At 35.4% G+C, this 24,725-nt stretch overlaps 1 protein-coding gene across 1 annotated transcript; it reads left to right on the forward strand.

The window, feature by feature from the left end:
- The first annotated feature begins 239 nt into the window (after positions 1-239).
- On the forward strand, positions 240-24,154 carry LOC121413721 (ribosome production factor 2 homolog). The gene is made up of 8 exons (XM_041606645.1): positions 240-346; positions 13,033-13,203; positions 13,807-13,928; positions 18,202-18,278; positions 19,666-19,765; positions 20,706-20,808; positions 21,557-21,701; positions 22,904-24,154. The coding sequence occupies exons 1-8, from the start codon at positions 333-335 to the stop codon at positions 23,075-23,077; spliced, it is 906 nt and encodes a 301-aa protein (XP_041462579.1). The 5' UTR covers positions 240-332; the 3' UTR covers positions 23,078-24,154.
- The last annotated feature ends 571 nt before the right edge of the window (positions 24,155-24,725 follow it).

A 24,725-nucleotide genomic window follows, 5' to 3' on the forward strand; every position in this document is an offset into this window, starting at 1 on the left:
TGTGACTGAAATAGTCTTTTGTTTCACATTCATGCATTATTTATTGATACGACCTTCATTAAAATCGTGCTATTTTATTACTATATCGTCTTTTCAATTATTTCACATTATTTTGATTATCATGAAAAAAAGGTTCAATTCACTAAATCATTATAAATAGGTCTATTTTAATAATAATAATAACAGATTCGATTCAAATCTTATTGAACAAAGCCTAGGCCAAATGATACCACAGTTGCAGTTCCACGTGTGTGCCATTGCGGTGTGAGCTCAAGAATACCCTTAATAATCACTAAAAAACAACACTGAATAAATTTCTTTACTACAGGAGGATGCAGCGGATAGTGTAAGGAACATTAATAAATTCAATTTCAAATAATCGTTCTATTACTCGGTATATGATCACAATTGTTTACCTTGATTTACGCCTTCTTCGATATTGAGCTCCACCGTCCACAGTCGCCGCGTTACCCTGGGACCGCTACCGCGGGGGGCTGTAGTGGTAGTCGGTCGGGCCAGGATCGTGCTGCTGGCTGCCTGATCTGGGGCCCGTTTATCGAAACTGTCTAACTTTTTTTTACTAAATTGCAGATAGTGTCCTGAGCTTATTGTCCGCTAACCTAACCATGCTAACCGATTCACGGCCATGACGAAGCCCCAGGGTGACTAGATCTAGATTTCACAAATGCAGGACAATCAACAACTCAACTGTCCAAGTCAAACTCAAAGCACGCCGCGTTGCAAGCTAGATTGACCGAGCCAGGGGAGCGTTTCATGAAAGGACTTGTTGGACGTTTTATCCGACAAGTCCCATTTTATCCGACAGTTACCATAGTAACAGTGCCTCACAGCCAATCAGATGTTGATGAAACACTCCCCTGGTCTTGATAAAGACAGTCAACAAAGAAGGCCGCTACACAATGTTAGACTTGTGAAGAAAATTATAAAGAAAAGGAAGGGAGGATGAACAAAAGAATGGAGAAAGGAAAGAAAAGATATAAATTGAGAGGAAAGAAAGAAAAAAATGAAGGAAAAATAAAAGAAAAACATTGAAATAAAAGGATGAAAGAAAGGTTTCCGTCATTTGAAATGTATACAGAAAGTAAGAAAAAGAAAGGTAGGGGAGAGGAATAGTTGTGTGAAAGAGAGAATAAAAGGAAAGAAAGAATGAAGGAAATAAAAATGTTTCCTTCATTCTTTGAAAGAAACAGAAGAAAAACGGAAGGGAAAGAAAGAATACAGGAAAATAATTAGAAGGGATAAAGAATGAAAGAGGGAGTCCTGAGTGAATGAAAAAAGAAAATAATGGAAGGAGAGAGAACGAAAAGAAAAAGATGAAGGGCGGAGGAAGCAAAGAAAAGTTTAAGGATAGAAAGAATGAAGGAAATAAAAGATAGAAATTTCAAAAAGAATGAAAGTAAGAGAAGAAGGAAAGAAAGAAAAACGAACGACAGAAAGGATCAGGAAAGAAAGATTGGAAATAAAGATGGAGAAAAAGGAAAGCAACATGTAGGAAGGATGAAGAAAGGATAGAAAAAAAAAGAAAGAGGAAAACAGTTCAAACTTCAAGGAAACAAATAAAAATCCAATCATCTAACAGAAATCTTAATGATATTTGTGGGGGGTTTTTGTCTCACTTGTGAAGCAGAGTGAAACCGTAGGCACCGCTTTTCCGACGGCAGCGTCAACACCAAATGTTAACCAAAGGTTAAGATTTTGAAATGACAGCATAACTTAGAAAGTGAGCACTTTTAGAAACGTACGTCGACATGGAGGACTAGTACGAGATGACGTCATTTTTTGGCCTGCCATTGCCTCAGGTCACACACGTCCACTATCAAAACGAGAACCTCGCCACATCCATTTTGCAGTTCTCCTAAATCATAGACGACGTGCACGTTGTCGTTAGTGACATTTGTTTTAACCGTTCAAGCCCAGCGTGTAGATCAACCTTTCCCTTTTAAAACACAGTTTTCAGTGACTTTTCACAAAATTATGTAAGTTGTACAATGCATTATGTTTACCATATTTGAAATTGCTTTCTGATCTCCAAAATATACATTGATATATTTTTCTGCAATCACTATGTATAATCGTTTCATGTTTTTCTGCAATCACCATGTATAATCGTTAATATCGTTTCATGTAAATTTGATTGCGATATGTTATATATTGTGTATCTGTATTTTTTCATTAGTCCTGTACTTCGTCCTAAAAAAACGAGTAACCTGGACTTATTTTCATTATTTGTAACTTCCCTTTGTTTTGTTTTGAATAAAGGGGATATTAAAAAAAAAAATCTAACTCACGTAAAAAGGAATCAAAGCAAGTGAAAGGGCATGTGTGCACAAGTTTCACCTTCTCATCACCCGACCGGGTTGCCAGGTGATGGTGCGCCAGATCTTCTGGGTCGGGCAGCGTGTCATGACCCGCTGGTTATCGCGCTGTTTCACGTGGACGTACGTACACGTAAAAGTCGAGTGAAATCTAAAGTATTTGCATCTGTAGTGAACAAGGGCAGACGACGATGTTGACTCGAACAGGCAGATGACTGTACCATCGTTCACTGCTCCTAAAACCGTGTAGAATATGGCCATAAGGTTAATCAAGTATTACTGAACATCTTGCCTGAGTTTCAGATCACATGACCAGGTCAAAGGTCATTTAGGGTCAATGAACTTAGACAATGTAGGGGGGAATCAACATCAAAATCTTAACCTAAGGTTAAGTTTCTGAAATGTCATCATAACTTAAAAAAATATATGGACCTAGTTCATGAAACTTGTGAATAATTTATTATTTTATAGTAATTTTCAAAGGCAGCACTTAGTCCTTCACGTTTATAATTTCATGGAGCTCAATAAATCGCTCTCCTTATTTTTTTGAGGAGCTCAATTGAGCTCTTCAGAACCGCTCTCCGTGAGGAGCTCAAATCAATTCATTACACAATACATGTATGATAAATTGTAGATTTTTCTTAACATTGTATATATGCAATAGCTGTGTTAGCTATTAATTAATCTGTGGTGAAACTAGTCCTGGGTCACTCACGTCAATACGTTTACAAGATGTCGTACCGGTACGCGCTCCTGCTAAAAAAAAAATGAAAAAAAAATTGCTAAAATTTCACATTTTACATCTTTAAATCCATGAAATGGCCTTCTTTTTTCCATAATTCCTTGAAATTACTTTGATTTAGTTGAGAACTATCAGAAAAATGAAGAATATTCACCACTTTCCCGACTCTGATTTGAACTTACCTCGGTAAATATTGTAGTCCCACATGTAGACTTCCATGGTGTTGCCATGAAAATCTACATATGGGACTGCAATATTTACCGAGATTAAATTAAAATCAGAGTCGGGAAAGAGATGAATATTCTTCATTTTTCTGATAGATTTCAACTAAATCAAAGTAATTTCAAGGAATTATGGAAAAAAGAAGGCCATTTCATGGATTTAAAGATGTGAAATGTGAAATTTTAGCAATTTTTTTTCATCAATTTTTTTTTTTTTTTGAGGAGCGCGATTTTTTGCTCTCCTTGTTTTTTTTAAGGAGCGCAGTAGGAGCACCAGCGCGATCGCGCTCCTCAAAAATGAAGATCTGAGCACTGCTGCTATATTGAATCGCGCGATGCGGGTGAGACTGCCAGAGTTGCTCCACTTGTTTATATGTATATTTTTAATTCTTTTAAAAACAAAAATGTTTTAGAAATAAATAAAATTTCAAAGTGAAACATTGTCAAACTTAAAAATTAGATAAAACATTGTGGCATCACACATTGGCAGCTCTCATCCCATTAGAAGTTCGCACCGATCACAACAAGACTCTTAACGGAAGCTTAAACAACTAGATCTAATAATAAAAACTCAATAATAGGATTTCTCCTCCGATTACATCACTATATCCGTAATCTGAGAATCCATTATAAAGCTTAAAAATTTCCTGCCGATTTTGTGATTATTTTGGTGGAAAAACAGTTTATCATTTTGAGATTAATTGCATGCAATGAGAATCCGCTCTGATCTTACCACATGCAGGAGGCCAGTGCAAGCCACGTGCATGCTGCACCTAGTACATGTATGTATGCTGACTTTGCGTGGGTGTATGATTGTGTGTAGACTGTAGAATGAAGAGAAAATTTTCATAACTATTTGTTTGCAATTTAATGGGTAGCAAGAAAATCAAAAGAGAACTTGCAAAAAATTACAGTTATTAGGTGGTCTGTCTTTGACAGATCACCTCTTAATTTCGTCAGAATTTTCTTTTTTCTTTATTAGGTGGTCTGTCTACGACAGATCACCTATTGATTTCGTCAGAATTTTCTTTATTTCTTTATTCATGGCACCTATTTTTTGTCGCCAACTTTTCTCGAAATTGGCTGAATCAATTTTGCTGATTTTTTCGTCATATATAGAATCTATCATAGAGACGGCAAAATAAGCTTTTCAAGGTCATATGGTTATGATGACGTCATCTACGCGCCATTTTGTAAAATTCTTCATTTGATCATATCTTCATTATCAATTGTCAAAAATTAACAATATTTACATGACATTAACTTCATGTCAAGGGTCAAATGTCAATGTCATCAAAGGTCATGTAGAGGTCATGACGCGCGCGTACGCGCGCGTCAAAGGTAAAAAAATCGTCCAAATGACCTATAATTTTTTTTGGGTACGTTTCAGGTCATTTTAAGCATTTCAAACATTTGCGCGCGCGCACGTATGCGCGCGCGTTTCCGCGCGTTACACCTTAACGCAGCGAAGAAAAAACCGTTTCTTTTAATATCATTGCATTGCTAATAAAATTCTGAGCAATTTGATACCTTTATCAACCTACAACCATTAATATAGAAATTAACACCCATTAAAGTTTGCAGCACGTGTGCGCGCGAGCTCTCACTATAGGCCATATATGGGCAAAAACATGCCTATTGTAAATTCACTGTAGCTCTTTAAATAGTCCGTTGACCCCCAATTTTTTTTTCATATATCGATAGAGTATTAGTTGTAGATTTGATTTCATGTCACCATTGTCCCTAAATTATATCGTGACGTCATCAAAATGGCGCCCAAACTAAAAATTTCATTTTTTCAAAAATGACGTCATCAAATTTATGCAAATTTGGCTGTAACTTCTCGAATATACATTGGTTTTCACCCAGATTTTGATATGTTGTAGTTTAGAATGTACTCTTTCTCCTCAGTTAACATAACTTTTCGTTTTGAGAAACGCATCATTGCGTAAAACAGCGATGAAAAGAGGCATGTCATTTGTCCTCATTTTGCGTGTAATCTCTATGGGACATGACTTTTTCTCAAAACTAGATTCGACATTCCTCTATTTCGTGAGCCATATCTCCATTTTTTCTTGTCGGGTTTCCCTGAGCCTGTAGTATGTTGTAGCTGAGATTCTAAGCTTTCGGAAGTGTGCCCTCCATTTTTTGATCAGATGCCGGGATCATGCCCGTATTTCGCTTGCAAAATTGGAATTGTAATTCTCAAATTTGCTTACGTGTAAAGTCTATGGGAAATATGCTAGCTCAATCGGTTAGGCGTCAGACTTGCATCTCATTCAATCATGCAGGCAGGGGTTCGAGTCCGCGGGTGGACATGATTTTTAGGTGGTCTGTCTAAGACAGATCACCTATTGATTTCGTCAGAATTTTCTTTCTTTATTTCTTTATTCATTGTACCTATTTTTTGTCGCCAACTTTTCTCGAAATTGGCTGAATCAATTTTGCTGATTTTTTCGTCATATATAGAATCTATCATAGAGACGGCAAAATAAGCTTTTCAAGGTCATATGGTCATGATGACGTCATCTACGCGCCATTTTGTAAAATTCTTCATTTGATCATATCTTCATTATCAATTGTCAAAAATTAACAATATTTACATGACATTAACTTCATGTCAAGGGTCAAATGTCAATGTCATCAAAGGTCATGTAGAGGTCATGACGCGCGCGTCAAAGGTAAAAAAATCGTCCAAATGACCTATAAATTTTTTTGGGTACGTTTCAGGTCATTTTAAGCATTTCAAAAATTTGCGCGCGCACATATGCGCGCGCGTTTCCGCACGTTACACCTTAACTCAACGCAAAAAAATCGTTTCTTTAATATCATTGCATTGCTAATAAAATTCTGAGCAATTTGATACCTTGATCAACCTTCTACAACCATTAATAACGAAATTAACACCCGTTAAACTTTGCAGCACGTGTGCGCGCGAGCTCTCACTATAGGCCATATATGGGCAAAAACATGCCTATTGTAAATTCACTGTAGCTCTTTAAAAAATCCGTTGACCCCCAATTTTTTTTTAATATATCGATAGAGTATTAGTTGTAGATTTGATTTCATGTCACCATTGTCCCTAAATTATATCGTGACGTCATCAAATAGGCGCCCAAACTAAAAATTTCATTTTTTTCAAAAATGACGTCATCAAATTTATGCAAATTTGGCTGTAACTTCTCGAATATAGATCGTTTTTTTCGCCCAGATTTCAATATGTTGTAGTTTAGAATGTACTCTTTCTCCTCAGTTAACATGAATCTTCGTTTTGAGAAACGCATCATTGCGTAAAACAGCGATGAAAAGAGGCCTGTCATTTTTCCTCATTTTACGTGTAATCTCTATGGGACATGATTTTTTCTCAAAACTAGATTCGACATTCCTCTATTTCGTGAGCCATATCTCCATTTTTTCTTGTCAGCTTTCCTTGAGCTCTTAACATGTTGTAGCTGAGATTCTGGGCTATCGGAAGTGTGCCCTTCATTTTTTGATCAGATGCCGGGATCATGCCCGTATTTCACTTGCAAAATTGGAATTGTAATTCTCAAAATTGCTTACGTTTAATCTCTATGGGGAATATCGTGGCTCAATGGATAACGCATTTGACTTGCTTTCTCGAGGGCGGAGGTTCGAGTCCTGGGGTAGAAAAGATGATTTTTTTTCATTTTTTTTTCTTTTTGCCACCTCTTACATGATCCTTTATGATAATTAAAAGGTATGAAAGTTAAAATTTAGCAAGATAAAACAGATTATAATTGTTTTTTTCATATCACATGTATTTTGTGTGTAATCTCTATGGGACATGACTTTTTCTCAAAACTAGATTCGACATTCCTCTATTTCGTGAGCCATATCTCCATTTCTTCTTGTCAGTTTTGCCGGAGCTTTTAATATGTTATAGCTGAGATTCTGGGCTTTCGGTAATGTGCCCTCCACTTTTTGATCAGATGCCGGGATCATGCCCGTTTTTCACTTGCAATATTGGAATTGTAATTCTCAAAATTGCTTACGTGTAAAGTCTATGGGAAACATTAATAATCACATTGAGCAATGGTCAAAATTTATTCTTAGGATGTCTAGAATGAAGATTATCAATCATATCTAAATTATTCATTTTATACATTAGCCGACTCTGAATGAAAAATCATGACAGACCACCTAATTCGTCCGCATGACGAATTAAATTCTAGTTTCTTTATTTATTTTTACGGATTTTTCTTGTCGCCAAGTTATCTCAAAATGGACTTGGTCAATTTTATTGAATTTCATGTCATTTATAGGATCTGTCATGGACACGTCAAAATAAGCTTTTCAAGGTCATCAGGTCATGATGACGTCATCTAGGCGCCATTTTGTAAAATTCTTCATTTTATCATATCTTCATTATCAATTATCAAAAATTAACAATATTTACATGACATTATCTTCAGGTCAAGGGTCAACTGTTAATGTCATCAAAGGTCATGTAAAGGTCAAAGGTAAAAAAATTCTCCAAATGGCCTATAAAAGTTTTTGGGTACGTTTCAGGTCATTTTAAGCATTTCAATAATTTGCGCGCGCACACGCATGCGCGTGCGTTTCCGCGCGTAATGCCTTAACGCATTGCAAAAACACCGTTTTTTTTACACCCTTGCATTGATAATATAATTCTGAGCAATTTGATGCCTTTATCGACCTTCTAAGACCAATAATAACGAAATCAACCCCCGTTAAAGTTTGCAGCACGTGTGCGCGCGAGCTCTCACTATAGGCCATATATGGGCAAAAACATGCCTATTGTAAATTCACTGTAGCTCTTTAAAAAGTCCGTTGACCCCCCAATTTTTTTTCATATATCGATAGAGTATTAGTTGTAGATTTGATTTCATGTCACCATTGTCCCTAAATTATATCGTGACGTCATCAAAATGGCGCCTAAACTAAAAATTTCATTTTTTCAAAAATGACGTCATCAAATTTATGCAAATTTGGCTGTAACTTCTCGAATATAGATCGTTTTTCGCCCAGATTTCAATATGTTGTAGTTTAGAATGTACTCTTTCTCCTCAGTTAACATGAATCTTCGTTTTGAGAAACGCATCATTGCGTAAAACAGCGATGAAAAGAGGCCTGTCATTTTTCCTCATTTTACGTGTAATCTCTATGGGACATGATTTTTTCTCAAAACTAGATTCGACATTCCTCTATTTCGTGAGCCATATCTCCATTTTTTCTTGTCAGCTTTCCTTGAGCTCTTAACATGTTGTAGCTGAGATTCTGGGCTATCGGAAGTGTGCCCTTCATTTTTTGATCAGATGCCGGGATCATGCCCGTATTTCACTTGCAAAATTGGAATTGTAATTCTCAAAATTGCTTACGTGTAATCTCTATGGGGAATATCGTGGCTCAATGGATAACGCATTTGACTTGCTTTCTCGAGGGCGGAGGTTCGAGTCCTGGGGTAGAAAAGATGATTTTTTTTTCATTTTTTTTTCTTTTTGCCACCTCTTACATGATCCTTTATGATAATTAAAAGGTATGAAAGTTAAAATTTAGCAAGATAAAACAGATTATAATTGTTTTTTTCATATCACATGTATTTTGTGTGTAATCTCTATGGGACATGACTTTTTCTCAAAACTAGATTCGACATTCCTCTATTTTGTGAGCCATATCTCCATTTCTTCTTGTCAGTTTTGCCGAGCTTTTAATATGTTATAGCTGAGATTCTGGGCTTTCGGTAATGTGCCCTCCACTTTTTGATCAGATGCCGGGATCATGCCCGTTTTTCACTTGCAATATTGGAATTGTAATTCTCAAAATTGCTTACGTGTAAAGTCTATGGGAAACATTAATAATCACATTGAGCAATGGTCAAAATTTATTCTTAGGATGTCTAGAATGAAGATTATCAATCATATCTAAATTATTCATTTTATACATTAGCCGACTCTTTCTCCTCAGTTAACATGAATATTCGTTTTGAGAAACGCATCATTGCGTAAAACAGCGATGAAAAGAGGCCTGTCATTTTTCCTCATTTTACGTGTAATCTCTATGGGACATGATTTTTTCTCAAAACTAGATTCGACATTCCTCTATTTCGTGAGCCATATCTCCATTTTTTCTTGTCAGTTTTCTTTAAGCTTTTAGTATGTTGTAGCTGAGATTCTAAGCTTTCGTAAGTGTGCCCTTCATTTTTTGATCAGATGCCGGGATCATGCCCGTATTTCACTTGCAAAATTGGACTTGTAATTCTCAAAATTGCTTACGTGTATTCTCTATGGGGAATATCGTGGCTTTGACTGCTTTCTAAAGGGCGCGGGTTCGAGTCCTGGGGTGAACAAGATGATTTTTTTTTCTTTTTGCCACTTCTTACATGATCCTTTATGATAATTAAAAGGTATAAAAGTTTAAATTTAGCAAGATAAAACAGATTATAATTGTTTTTTTCATATCACATGTGTTTTGCGTGTAATCTCTATGGGACATGACTTTTTCTCAAAACTAGATTCGACATTCCTCTATTTCGTGAGCCATATCTCCATTGTTTCTTGTCAGTTTTCCCTGAGCTTTTAGTATGTTGTAGCCGAGATTCTAAGCTTTCGAAAATGTGCCCTCGATTTTTTGATCAGATGCCGGGATCATGCCCGTATTTCGCTTGCAAAATTGGACTTGTAATTCTCAAAATTGCTTACGTGTAAAGTCTATGGGAAACATTAATAATCACATTGAGCAATGGTCAAAATTTATTCTTAGGATGTCTAGAATGAAGATTATCAATCATATCTAAATTATTCATTTTATACATTAGCCGACTCTTTCTCCTCAGTTAACATGAATCTTCGTTTTGAGAAACGCATCATTGCGTAAAACAGCGATGAAAAGAGGCCTGTCATTTTTCCTCATTTTACGTGTAATCTCTATGGGACATGATTTTTTCTCAAAACTAGATTCGACATTCCTCTATTTCGTGAGCCATATCTCCATTTTTTCTTGTCAGTTTTCTTTAAGCTTTTAGTATGTTGTAGCTGAGATTCTAAGCTTTCGTAAGTGTGCCCTTCATTTTTTGATCAGATGCCGGGATCATGCCCGTATTTCACTTGCAAAATTGGACTTGTAATTCTCAAAATTGCTTACGTGTATTCTCTATGGGGAATATCGTGGCTTTGACTGCTTTCTAAAGGGCGCGGGTTCGAGTCCTGGGGTGAACAACATGATTTTTTTTCATTTTTTTTTCTTTTTGCCACTTCTTACATGATCCTTTATGATAATTAAAAGGTATAAAAGTTTAAATTTAGCAAGATAAAACAGATTATAATTGCTTTTTTCATATCACATGTGTTTTGCGTGTAATCTCTATGGGACATGACTTTTTCTCAAAACTAGATTCGACATTCCTCTATTTCGTGAGCCATATCTCCATTGTTTCTTGTCAGTTTTCCCTGAGCTTTTAGTATGTTGTAGCCGAGATTCTAAGCTTTCGAAAATGTGCCCTCGATTTTTTGATCAGATGCCGGGATCATGCCCGTATTTCGCTTGCAAAATTGGACTTGTAATTCTCAAAATTGCTTACGTGTATTCTCTATGGGCTTTGACTGCTTTCTAAAGGGCGCGGGTTCGAGTCCTGGGGTGAACAAGATGATTTTTTTTTTTCATTTTTTTTTTCTTTTTGCCACTTCTTACATGATCCTTTATGATAATTAAAAGGTATAAAAGTTTAAATTTAGCAAGATAAAACAGATTTTAATTACTTTTTTTCATATCACATGTATTGTCATATCTCAAAGAGACCTTTTTCAGTGCTTTATCATCTCCCGTATTTCACAAGTATTCCATCCATAATGAGCATTCCGTTGTCATCATGAAGATCATATTGATATGCATGAACATGGTAATAGTGATCATGATGGCGAGTATAAAGACAGACCACCTAATTCGTCCGCATGACGAATTAAAGTCTAGTTGATTTTATTGTTGTCTCTGCTTCGTCATCTGTTGGTTATTTGATAAAAATTATTCACTTTTCTATGTATTAATTATATTTCGTTCAATATTCTGAAAATTGGGACAAATACATGTAGGCGACCCGGGAAGGGTTTGTAGGGATGTTGAGACAATGGAGCAAAATACGGGATGATCCCGGGAAAATACAGGACGTCTGGCCACCCTGTGAAGCCCCTTCAACTCTGCTCGGCCAGGCCAAGACTTAAGAGACAGCACCAACCCTCGTGACATTTATTTACTGAGTCTGACTCCGAGCGAGTCCATCTCCGACCCTGTCAACATGGTGAAGACAGTGTCATCATTTTTATCATTATCGGCGCCATGCCATGACTACATGGGTATACTATAGTATAACTATGCCAATTGCCAAAAAGGACCTCAAAATAGAAGTGTGATATTATGTGGTCAATTATAAAAATTTAGAACAGATCATCAATCATGACGGTCGAAATCACAGACACAAATATCTAGGTGTGAAAGTTAGAACATGTAAAGCTTAATTTCAAACTATCTAGATAAATTTTCAAATGCCTGAAGTGAAAACCAGAATATCTACAGAAGAAGTACTTTATTCCTGTACCTGATTGGATTGTGATGAAAATATAGAATTAAACTTAAAGAGTTTGGTAAAATGTGCATGTACATTGATCTATATAGACTCTAGTTAAAGGTCAAGTCCACCTCAGAAAAATGTTGATTTGAATCAATAGAGAAAAATCAGACAAGCACAATGCTGAATATTTTATCAAAATCGGATGTAAAATAAGAAAGTTATGACATTTCAAAGTTTCGCTTATTTTCAACAAAAAAAGTTATATGAATGAGCCAGTTACATCCAAATGAGAGAGTCGATCATGTCACCCACTCACTATTTCTTTTGTTTTTTATTGTTTGAATTATACAATATTTCAATTTTTACGAATTTGACGATTAAGGACCTCCTTGCCTGAAGCACAAAATGTTAAAATAATGGAATTCCACGTGTTCAGGGAGGAATGAAACTTCATTTCACATGACAATGACGAGAAAATAAAAATATTTCATATAATAAAATACAAAAGAAATAGCCTTACTTTTACACAGATCAAAAATTACATCACAGTAAAAAATAATGATTATCCTAAATAATTTTTGTACCATGTATATAATAAATATGGTATTAAAATTAATAGGGAGAAAATACACTTTTAGACTTGGAGCCCAGACTAATGGTTTTGTGTTTGTGACATATCTTTTCCTTAAATTGGTGATTTGAGGTTTAAGGTTTTTCTGACTCAGATGGTATAAAACGATTATAATTTGAAAAACATGATTACAAAGTTGTACCATTGAGGGGGGGGGGTCCTTCTCCAGGCATTGTTGTTTACTTGTGGCAAGAACTTTAGGTGTGTTTGACTGAGATGTGGAGTACAACGGTTAATCAAACATTGTACCGTACTCAAATGGTTTGGTTTTGAAACTTTTTTAAAAATTAGTTTTTATTATAGAATGTTTTTTATGCCATTATCTCATTTTCTCATTTCTTCTTTTTTTTACTGAGATGTGGAATACAATGGTTGATTAAACATTGTACCATTCTCCAATTGTTTGGTTTTGAAACTTTTTTGAAAATTAGTTTTTATTATAGAATGTTTTTATGCTCTTATATTTTTTTTATCTCATTTTCTCATTTCTTCTTTTTTTTTGCAAGTGTAAAATCTTTGATAAGAGCTAACTTGCTCTCTTTCTATGTCTCCCACCACAGAAAACCTAAGAATCAACGAGTCAAAAGGGCTCTTGAAAAGAGAGACCCAAAGCTGGTTGAAAACACCAAGACCTCGTTGATGATTCGAGGTGGTCATACCAGTGAGAGGATAACAGCATTGCTTACAGAGTTACACATGCTCAGGAAACCACACAGTCAGATGTTAAAGAGGTGAGGACATAAACAAATAAAGATATAGGCACTTGTGTCCCTGATGGGGACAGAGTGGCCAGTTCTGAGGGTTTTCATAAAATTTGGACAGGAACTTGTGCTTCCATAAGTGGCCTTTTTTGCCTACTTGCTTGCTTGTCATAACATTGTTACAATTACAAATTTTATCAGCGTACTTTAATTTTATTCCCCTAATCTGGGAGAGTATCCAAAAAAAATATCCTACCTACATTTTATATGAGAATTAATGCAAGTGAATACAAGTTTAGGAAATGATTGTTAGAGTCAGACCAAGAGTAACTGTTGGGTGTGGCAACACCAGTGCTTTATTTTAGGACTGCTAACCCCAAGGTTCTGAAAGTCTTATTAATTTCAACAAAAAAGTGATATTTTATCGCTGGTTGACAGTGGAATTGTCCAACTATGACTATTTTTTTCTGTCTTCCATAGCAATCTTACATATGCCTCAAATAGTGCAAAAGTCAACCTCTTTCACCAGTTTCATGAATATATGCAGTTTTTTACTAAAAGTTAAAAAAAAATCGAGACCCACCAAGGACTATCAATATGTCTTTGTTTGTTCCTTCATTTCATGACTTACAGAAAAAACATCATGCGTCCATTTGAAGATCAGACTTCTTTGGAGTTCATGGCACAGAAGAACGATGCCTCACTGTTTGCTTTTGGTTCTCATTCCAAGAAAAGACCCCATAACCTGGTCTTTGGTAAGTCACTTTGTTTAATGTCACATAATATGGTCTAGGAATGTCACAAAGTACTGTCTAAGAAAAGATATGATAATGCCATGTAGAGGCGGATCCAGAATTTTCCTAAAGGGGGGGGCACAATTTTTCAGAGGAAAAATTTGACAAAAAAAAAGGTTCTTGACCAAGATCAAGGTCTGTACTTTCAAACGAGGGGGCACACCTCTGTTTTAATGGCATTTTTACATTACAAATTTTTAATTTTGCTTCTCAAAGGGGGGGAGGCACGGTGTCACAAGGGAACATCTAGATACAACCATGGAGCTAACAGAGAAGGAGAACCGTCTTCCAATTCCTCTGTTAATCCTTTGTTATTGCTTCCTTCGGGCGAAGGAACGATATCTAACATCAATCGGCGAGCCGCCAGGCCAAAGTTAGAGCAAGCTTACATAACGCGATAAGCCCCCTCGTAAAATCTGAGGTCAGAGATTTTTTGAAGGACCCTGCGAGGCACCGCCGTAAACAACGTTCTCCCACATAACTTCCCCCGAGCTCATTTTTTTTTCAAAATTGAAACACGACTTGCTGTTCTTCTAACATCCATATCTCTTTGTACGGATTCCTGATGTACGTCTTTTATGTATGGTTGAACTTCTGAGATGATCCCCTTTGCATACATACCAAATACGTTGCAATCTGAATTGACTCAACAAAATTACAAACGGAGGAAGTTGGAGATTGGTCATTTTAAGTATGTCTGTCTTTCTTCCGTACTTAAATCTTTTCCTAACCGTACCTGGTTTAGAAATTATAATACGGAGAAAAAGCATACTTTGAGCTTAATTTTCATGCCAAGATCATTTGCGAGAAAACAATAGAATCGATAATATAACGACGAATCTGCGGGGCATTTCTCTGGCGATTGTCGCATCGTGGAGTACCCTCCGTTCCCCACGCATTCCTATTTGTGTAAGTTGAAAGTGAGTGTAATGAATGACGGGAGCCGTGCTCGCTCAGCTCTTGTCTCTGTATCGTTTTTGGAAAATAGCAGGGGCCGCGGAGCGAACAGATTTAATTTACAAACCAGTAAAAAGGAGAACAAAGTATAAAAATTGTTATTCTACATAATAAAGAAATTAAAAACAACATGTTTGGGACCACAAAGAAGTATACCCAGTTCTATGTCAGGACGATTCATTTTAAGTTACAAAGTCATTTGGAAATAATTACAAGCGAAGTTTTACAATTTTTAGGACCAAAAATAATCATGATTTAAAATTATTTTAGAGAACAAAATAAAAGATGATTACAATTATTGAATTCATATCTTTAGTTTAATCTAAAGAAAAAAAGGCTTCCAAAATATATAGTGTCCGGACACCTGACCCCCCCCCCCCTCATTTCTAAAACATTCTATTTCTGTTCTAGATATATTAAGAAACAGGCCGAATATCATTATGATTTTTGTTAGATTAGGAGATTTTTTGTATGTTTAAGATTGTACTTTTTTCTTTCTTTCATATCCTTTTTCTGGCATCATTCTATCCTTCCTCTTTGCCCTTTTTTTATTCCATCCTATCTTTCTTTCCTGATCTTCTCTCTCTGTTCATTTTTCTTTCCTTGTTTGTCTTACTCTCCGTCCTATTTTAAATTTCCTTTTTTCCTTCATTTTTTCTTTCCACTTTTCTTTGCTTCCTTCTCCCTTTTCTTTTCATTCTTTCTCGATCCTTCCATTATTTTCTTTTTTTAAATTCTCTCCTTAATTTTTTCCTCCCTCTCTTTCATCCTTTTTTTCATTCTTTATTATATTTTTTCCTTCTAATTTGTGTCCTTTTTTCTTTATTTCCCTCCCTCCCAGGGTGACCAGACGTTCCGTATTTCCCGGGATTGTCCCGTATTTTTGTCCCGGCGTCCCGACAAACCCTTCCCGGGACGCCTTTTTGTCCCGTATTTAAGAATATTGAACAAAATGTAGTTAATGCATTTAAAAGTGGTGATTTTTTTCATCAAATAACCAACAGATGACGAGCAGAGATAACAATGAAACTAATTTGGAGATGTAATCGGTGGAACAAATTATTTAGTTTTCATAACTAGATTAAAAAACACCAAACTTCATTATGATTTTTGTTAGATGACTTGATTTTTTTGTTTGCTTGAAGTTTGAACTTTTTTCCTTTTTCTTTTGTATCATTCTTTGTTCATCCTTATATCCTTCCTGCTTGCCCTTTTTTGTTCCATCTATCTTTATTTCCGATCTTTTTTTCCTGAACCTTTCTCTCTCTCTCTGTTCATTTGTCTTTCTTTCCTTCTTTCTGTTACTTTTCTTTATCAAATTTCCATTCCTTATTTCCTGAATTCATTCATTCTTTCTTTCCTTTTGCTTTTCTTTGCTTCCTTCTCACTTCCTCTCCCCTTTTTCATTCTCTCCTTCAATTATTTTCTCTTTTTGTCATTTTCTCATCTCTTCATTCTTTCCTCCCTCTCTTTCCTCCTTTCTTTCATTCTTTATTTTATTTTTCCCTCCAATTCTTTTCCCTTATAATTTTCTTTCCCTTCCTTCCTCCCTATTTTCTTCTTTCTTTGTTTCTTTCTTCCAAAGAATGAAGGAAAATATTTCTTTCCTTCATTCTTTCTTTCCTTTTCTTTTTCTTTCTCACTTTCTTTTTTCCTTTCTCTTCTTTATTTTGTCTTCCACACATCTATTCATCTTCCCTTCCTTTCTTTTTTGTCTTTCTATATTCATTTCAAAGAATGACGGAAACCTTTTTTCTCTCTTTTATTCTTTCTTTCATCCTTCTTTTATTCTAATTTTCTTTAATGTTTTTCTTTTCATTTTCCCCTTCAGTTCATTTTTCCTTTCCTTTTTCCTTTTCTTTTGTCTTTTCTTTCTCTCCTTCATTTACCCTCTCTTTCAATTCTTTATATTTTTTTCACATGTCTAACATTGTGTATCTTTTTTGATCTTTTTTGTTGATTGTCCCGTCTTTCTTTCTTTCAAAGAATAAAGGAAGCATTTTTCTTTTATTCGTTCTTTCTTTCCTCATCCTTTTTCTTGTTTCTTTTATTTCTCTCCCTTATGTTTTCTTTCACACATCTTCCCTTCCTTCTTTTCTTTTTCTTTCCTTCTAAATTCATTTCAAATAATGACGGAAACGTTTTTTCTTTTATTCTATCTTTCATCATTTTATTCTAACATTCCTTTTTTTTCTTTATTTTTTCCTTCATTTTCCCCTTCATTTTTTTCTTTCTATCCGTTCTCAATTCAACTCTTTTCGTTCGCCTTTTCATTCCCTCCTTCATTATTTCGTTCACCCCCCCCCCCTTCCAATTCTGTACATTTTTCCCCAAGTCAAACACCGTGTAGCCTCCTTTGTTGATCTTTTTTAAGATCTGGCTCGGTCGATCCGCTCATGCAGCGTACTTTGTCGATTGTCCCGTATTTCTTTTTTGTGAAATCTGGTCAGGCCTGCATTCAGCTGGTTCCAAAACCAGATTTTCGTCTTCGAAATCACGACGTTCGAAATCGTGAGCCGCCATGTTTGCATAAAATTCGTGAAGCCGATGTGAAATGCATTATGGGTGAAAACACTACTGCGCAAGCGCAAACCCGAGCTGTTGATCGCGTCGATCAACTTTCCTTATCTGATTTACGAGCGGCCTCTGTAATGCGCCGTGAGGGACCCTGCTGAGAGGGGATTAGCGGTGCCGCGCATGGGGCAAAGCGTTTGAGAGAGTCAGATCTCCTTCTGTTAATAGCTCTATGATAGAACAATGTACACATCAGCCATGTCATAAGATCTCTAATAAACTTCTTTGATTGAATAACACAACGCTCCGTTGATCTCCGGCTGTACCCCCCCCCCCCCCCCCCCCCCCCCCGGATCTATCAGTAATGCCATGTATTACAAAAGACAGAACATAGAGTATACATAATAACATTGTTTATTGTAAGACAAATTGTTACTATTTTACAAAAGATGTAATGTTTGTTTTGGGTAATCATCCACCCCCCCAAAAAAAAAAAATACAGTCATAATTACTTGATGTGTGCTTCATTAATGTTCATATGTTATGATTGCGCTATTCTTTTCCCATAGCGCAACTGCTCATGCGGAATATGTACACACTCGCTGAGACAGTAAGGCTTATATATAAATGTATATGGAAATAACCTTCATTTTCCAATAAAATGGTTGCCTGCTGTGACTACCTGTTGAGTCAAGTGTCATGGAAACCTATGTAGGCTTTCCCTCCCTTATTTCCTCTCCCATTCCTCTCTTTTTTTTTACAGGTCGAATGTTTGAGTATCATACGCTGGATATGATAGAACTTGGTGTTGAGAACTTCAAATCTATGCATTCATTTAAGGTGAGGGTACTGATAATCAAGTTCATACTATTAGATGAAATAGAAGAATACAGGAACATATCTGATAAAACCCCATCTACCCAAGCAGCATGCCTTACACATGGAGGCAATGCCTCTCAGAAGTATTCTAATTATAGTGATATTGTAGATATCCTGATGAATTACTGGCCACTTGGTGAAAACTCTTCACATTCCTGTCTGACCTGAATAATTGTAATTGTGATTGAATTGACAGCTGATATTTTTTTTTATGCTGAATTAAAGGATAAGTCCACTCCAACAAAAAGTTGATTTGAATAAAATTAAAAAGAGAAAAATCCAACAAGCACAATACTGAAAATTTCTTCAAAATCGGATGTAAAATAAGAAAGTTATGACATTTTTAAATTTCGCTTAATTTCACAAAATATATGCACATTTCGGTCGGTATTCAAATGAGAGAACTGATGACATCACTCACTATTTCTCTTGTATTTTATTACATGAAATATAAAATATTCTAATTTTTCCTCATTGTCCTGTGAAACAAAGTTTTATTTCGTCCTGAACATTTGGAATTACCACTGTTTAACATTTTGTGGTTCAGTCAAGTTGCTCCTTATTGTAAAATCTGTAAAAGTTGAAATATTGTATAATTCAAACAATAAAAAACAAAAGAAATAGTGAGTTAGGGACGTCATCGATTCTCTCATGTGCATGTGGTGGACTTGACCTTTAAGTTGTTGCCTTGAAAGGAAATTTAGTATCATTAGGCTTACTTGATTTATACGTTGCCTGTTATACGTATGTATCATTGGTTTTAATCTGAGATATACTTGGTGAATTATGGCATGATTACATGTATTATGGTCAACCAAGATCAATTGCTGCCTGGCAGAGGCTGTTTGTTCAGAATAAAGATGAATGTTTTCAAGCATATTTTATGATGAATAGGTTTGAGCAACTTGCTGTAAGCTTGTGCGGTTCCATGTCATGACGAGGAAGACTTGTGTCTCTGTTTTAAGCTCGATATTCAGATCTTAACTCAGTCTTATTGAAAGCATTGCTGTATTAAGCAAAACAACGAGCTTAGAATATACTTGTATGCTGATAAATCAAATCTTTCTATTAAAGTTTAAAGTTGCTGAAATGTAGCTAGAAAAACTAGTGCATTTTCATTGTTATATTGATCTCACTGCAGTGTCTGCACTCCTACCCCTCGCCCCCTCCGCCTTCCCTGACAATATGAATATGTTTTAAAAATTAAAAAAAACATGGACAAATAAGAGTATTACACTTGTTAAAGCAAGTGTTTTATGTGGATTTGAATGACAATTTGACTTGTAAAAATATTTATCCTAGAGTGTATTTCAAAGCTAACCACTTTTGTCATTCCTGTTTGTTACAGACATCAAAGTGTACATCTGGGACTAAGCCTTGTCTGATGTTTACTGGAGAGCTGTTTGATAATGACCATATACACCAGAAGCTTAAGAACTTACTCATAGGTATAACATACAATGGTTGATGCCAACTTTTTTTCTTTCGCTGTGATGTATACAGCTGGCGTACCTGGGCAAAAAAAAATTGGAACAAGTGTCCCCATCATTTCATCAAAATCCTGTCGTAGGGGGCAATCTGTCCTGCACCCCTCCCCTTCCGTGTGGTATGCTAGTGAATGTATCAATTAGAATCCAGGCCCTCTTTTGCTGACATTCTGTCAAGTCAATCAATTTTCATGGCACTGTTCACAACAAGCACGTTTAAAAATGTCATCACCTTCCGTTTAATACTTTGGTATCAAGCTTTTTGAGAGTGATACTGACTGACCTCTACCCCCCCCCCCCCCTCCAATGTGGGAAATATGTCCTCTCTTTTTTCTCAAGGAAGCACTTATAATATGTGGATTTATTCAGTTTTAAGGTCACAATGATGCAGTGTTGTGAGAAAATACAATATTGAAAATAAAAGGTTAGATTGTTGATTAAAGTGGTTTGGGGAAAACTCTGTTTTAGAAGAATTAATATTTAATTTTTTTTATTTTGTGACATCACATTTCATTTGCTTTTTTTTGTATTTTGGGAGAAATTCCATAAATTTTAAATTTTTTTATTTTGTGACATCACATTTCATTTGCTTTTTTTTTGTATTTTGGGAGAAATTCCATAAATTTTAATTTTTTTTATTTTGTGACATCACATTTCATTTGCTTTTTTTTTGTATTTTGGGAGAAATTCCATAAAATGTGTTTTTCCAACCCCATTTAATATATGACTCAAGAAATGATTATTCGTCATTTTCCAGTTCATTTGAAAAATTGTAATGCACTTATATTATGGCTATTGCATATCATGAAATGGAGTGAGAAGGGAGAGAATTGGGATCAGATGCAAAAAAGATTCATAATTTTGTGACGTTGCCTCTCTATGTGTTTGTTTTTGTTTTCAGATTTTTTCCGTGGTCCAGTAGTAGATGCTGTTAGATTAGGTGGAATGGAGTGTGTCCTCAGTTTTACAGCTATTGATGGGAAGATCCTCATGAGGAGTTACAAGTAAGCACCAGAAAAAAAATAAAATCAAAAGTGATCTCTTTTTAGATATGATACAAGGGGGAAAAGAAGAATGAAAGGTTGGTCTGCACATTCTCTGATTTGAAGTTTAAGCCTTACATGTAAGGCTTGTTCAGAGATAGTGCAACAAAGTTCAGACACATTTTGGCTTGCCTGCATAGCAGAAGTGAGACATAGTGGCCACTTTTCCAACTGAGGCAGCAGTCTCATTGACATTAAATTTTAACCAAGATTTAATTCTTAAATATCATAAATTTGAAAGTATTGGAACCTATTTCATGAAATTGGATTTGGCATAAAGGAATGTGTCATCGTGATAGGTCGTCACTCAGGGCTTTTGTCAAAAATCCTTGAGCATTGGATATGGCTTTGAGCCGGAAAGTCCCTAAACATACCCCCTTTTTCAATCTTGAATGATGACATTTTATTTTGATTTTTTTATTCATTTATATATTTTATTTTTTGGCTTGTCATTTTTTTTCTCTATTTGTAAAACATGGGTCACTTTTAAGTTTTAAAGAAATCCTTAAAAATTTGTACACTTTTCAGCCTAAATTACTCTAAAAAATAGGAATGAGTTTCAAGGTTTTATGCCTATGTCCAAACAAAAACTTAGAGCCCATACCCCCATAAAGTGATTGTGCATCAGAGGTCATTGTATTAGTTAAAATTTCATCAGCTCAAAAAAAAATAATTGGCATATTGAAACTGCTTGCTGTGTTATTTTCAGAGTCTTGTTGAAGAAATCGGGGAGCCGAACACCTCGCGTAGAGCTGACAGAGATAGGACCATCTTTAGACTTGGTCTTAAGAAGAAATAGACTGGCTTCACAAGATCTATTCAAGAGAGCATGCAAGAAACCAAAGGCCCTCAAGGTAATTTCATTTGTATTTTGAGAATTGTAAGTTTTTCATTTGAACATAATATACAAATAATGAATGTTTATGAGTGCGATAGCCAGAATGTTTTATGAGGTGAAAGATGAAATATCATTCACGGAATAAAATATTTTGTCCATAGCATGAATGAAAAACATTATTTGTTTATATGACGCCTTAAAATAGATCCTTTTCATTTGACATTTTTTAATTAAGATGCAAAGGTGCGTTCAGCTGAGCGAGCACGGCCTGTTGATTGTCGCACGTGTACATGTGACAGTGATAAATATTAAATATTACATGCTTCAAACAGTGTTTTGACGTGTGGTGCCAGTGGTCTCGGCAAGCGTGCAATGTACAAAATCGTATGGATCCAAAATTTCATGATGAATGGGTTAACAATTGCGTGGATGATGACGTCATTGTAAAATGGACTGAATGGTTGATATCGAACAACCAATCAGATGACAAGGATCTCTCTAGGTGTCGTATAACTTAATGTATATTCATGGGCAATTTCAGTAGATATTCTCATCCAACCCCTTATTTTGCGTGACCTCAAAATGATTTGTCTTTGTTTTCTAGTACATATGAAAAGTTGTAATATTCTCTGAAATTAATTATTAAAGAGAATGGGGAAAATGGGGAAAATGGGGGTCAGAAATTGTACAAATCAGGTGATTACATTATGGGATTGCTCTTATTAGTCCTATACAAATTCTCCAGGATTAATGTTTTGTTGATGGTGGATGTGTGTCCTTGAACAATTTTTATTTTATTCTCTTGAATTTAAACATATGATGATAATGAATTGATGATTATGATGAATTGATGATCATGATGGCAGTGGTGATGATGATGATGATGATTCAGCCAATCAGAGCTTTAGATTTTATGCTACTCAGAAATCTTGTCTTGCATCAGAGATCTCGTCTTGCATCTTGATGGAAAAAGCTGGCTGCTGACCCATCTAAAAGGTGCCACATATCAAGAGTGACATTGTACGAAAGTGATTATGATGATGCTAGGTGGTTGTGGTGGTGATTATGATGATGATGATAATGATGATGATGTTTTTGATGGTGATGATGGTGATGATGATGGTGATGATGAAGATGATGATGCGGATGATGGTCATGTCGGACCACATCACAACATATTTTCCTAATCATTCTCCGACATATTTCTTTCATCACCAGCCAAAGAAGAAGAAAAACATCAGCCATGACGTTTTCAAGACCATGCACGGCAGAGTTCACATGGAGAAACAAGACTTGGCCAAGCTACAGATCAGGAAGGTCAAAGCCCTCAAGAGGACAAAGGAACAAACAGAAGATAACCAGAGTGATGTAAAGAAGAAAAGGAAAGAATGATGAATTAGAGTGAACACACTAGAACTTGATGACAAGCATGGATAATATATTTGCCTGAACTTAAAGTCTGTCTGTTTTGACTTTGCAAATGGATTATTTGCTGACACCTGTCTCTGTGAAAAGCAATGGGATAATCTGGTATTGCCAGACCAGAGATAGTGAGGTAAATTAATATCGAATGAGGCGTGGAAAAGAAAGCAATTAGGGTGACACAACAAATGCTCCTGCGACAATGACTCCTGGCTTAATTTCGTCTACGATGTAAGGTTAGGGTTTTTAGTGTTGAGTCCTACATGTACAAAAGCTTTATGAAACCTTATTGTTGGTAGGTGAGACAAGCAGTAGTATAAAAGCATTGATAAATGTTACTGGAAGGAATGAGTTTGGCAAACTATTATTAACATCATGGTGAGAGAATACATGATGGCTCAGCTGAAATTCTGGCTACCTGGGAGCTGTAACACATAACTTAACGATTGATCAAAGAATTAAATTGATGGTAAAGTTACCAAAGGTCACTTAGGGGTAATTGAACTTGTATCAACGTAGGCTGGGGGACCTCGAAGCCCCCTCCCAACATTTGCGCGATATTTTTGCTGCACAATTTTTTTTACCATGCTGCTCGGTGACATTGTACTCTAAGTCTTGTGCATTTTTTTAGACCAAATTTGCGATGCCTGGGTACGCGGTTTCAAAATTACGCATCATTTTGTAAGAGCATGTCAGACCCAAATTTGCCCAAAAATGTGATTTCATGTACAAAGTTGATGCAATTTGTGTTTTCAACCAAAAATCATAAATGTATGATTATTTTTAATTTTGCTGGTATAGATGGATTTATTTTATGCTCTTTATGTTTATATGATCTCTTGAGAGTCTCCAACAAAGTTCATTGATAAAAGAATGAAAAACAAGGTAGAAAAAAACAAAGAAATGCATAAGAAATTACAAAAACAATATAAAGCATAAGAAATTGATCTGATATCACAATTTTTATTCTGTACATACATTTGCTAACAACACCACAAAGAGTTATTACACCCAAAATTAGGACATTTTGGAGCTTTATTTAGAGGAAAAGGTATGATTTGGATACTAATTATGCATAAATTAGCATAAATAATTAATGGTAATTTGCATGAAATAAATTACTATATAATTTTGTAGATTATGTCCTAAACAACTTGTGTGCCAATTTTCGACTACCGAGATCTTTAGGGGGCCAGCGAGCCCCCCCCCCCCCATGTGATCTCCCAAAGTACCTCGGCCTAGATAGGGTTTTAAGAAATCAATTACCAGTTTAATATGTGAATTTCATGGTAATGTTGAAATTATCAATCTGTCTTTTATTAAACTTGAATACTATGGAAATATGTATCAGAAATTAGATGAGTATAATTTCACGTTAATACAGCAAGGTCAAAGGTAGTTTTTTTTTTCATTACAATTTATATTTCATAGGGTTTTTTTATTATTATTATTGAATGAATTTTGTATAAGATGGTTATTTGATTATTGTCACATAAATGATTTTAGTTTTTACTCTAATTTTGAAAAATTATTCAATATATTTGCTTTCATTTTCCATGAAAGGAAAATTAAGTTTCAAAGCAGATGTAACATTGCCCCTTCATATCTTAGGTTTACT

This window comes from Lytechinus variegatus, chromosome 4 (assembly GCF_018143015.1).
Source record: "Lytechinus variegatus isolate NC3 chromosome 4, Lvar_3.0, whole genome shotgun sequence".
NCBI lineage: Eukaryota > Metazoa > Echinodermata > Echinoidea > Temnopleuroida > Toxopneustidae > Lytechinus > Lytechinus variegatus.

What these genes read in the sequence shown, in the direction of transcription:
- LOC121413721 (XM_041606645.1), top strand. An exon ending in CACAGTCAGATGTTAAAGAG is followed by an intron (nt 13,204 to 13,806) that starts GTGAGGACATAA and finishes CATGACTTACAG; the next exon opens with AAAAAACATCATGCGTCCAT. An exon ending in GCTTAAGAACTTACTCATAG is followed by an intron (nt 19,766 to 20,705) that starts GTATAACATACA and finishes TTTTGTTTTCAG; the next exon opens with ATTTTTTCCGTGGTCCAGTA.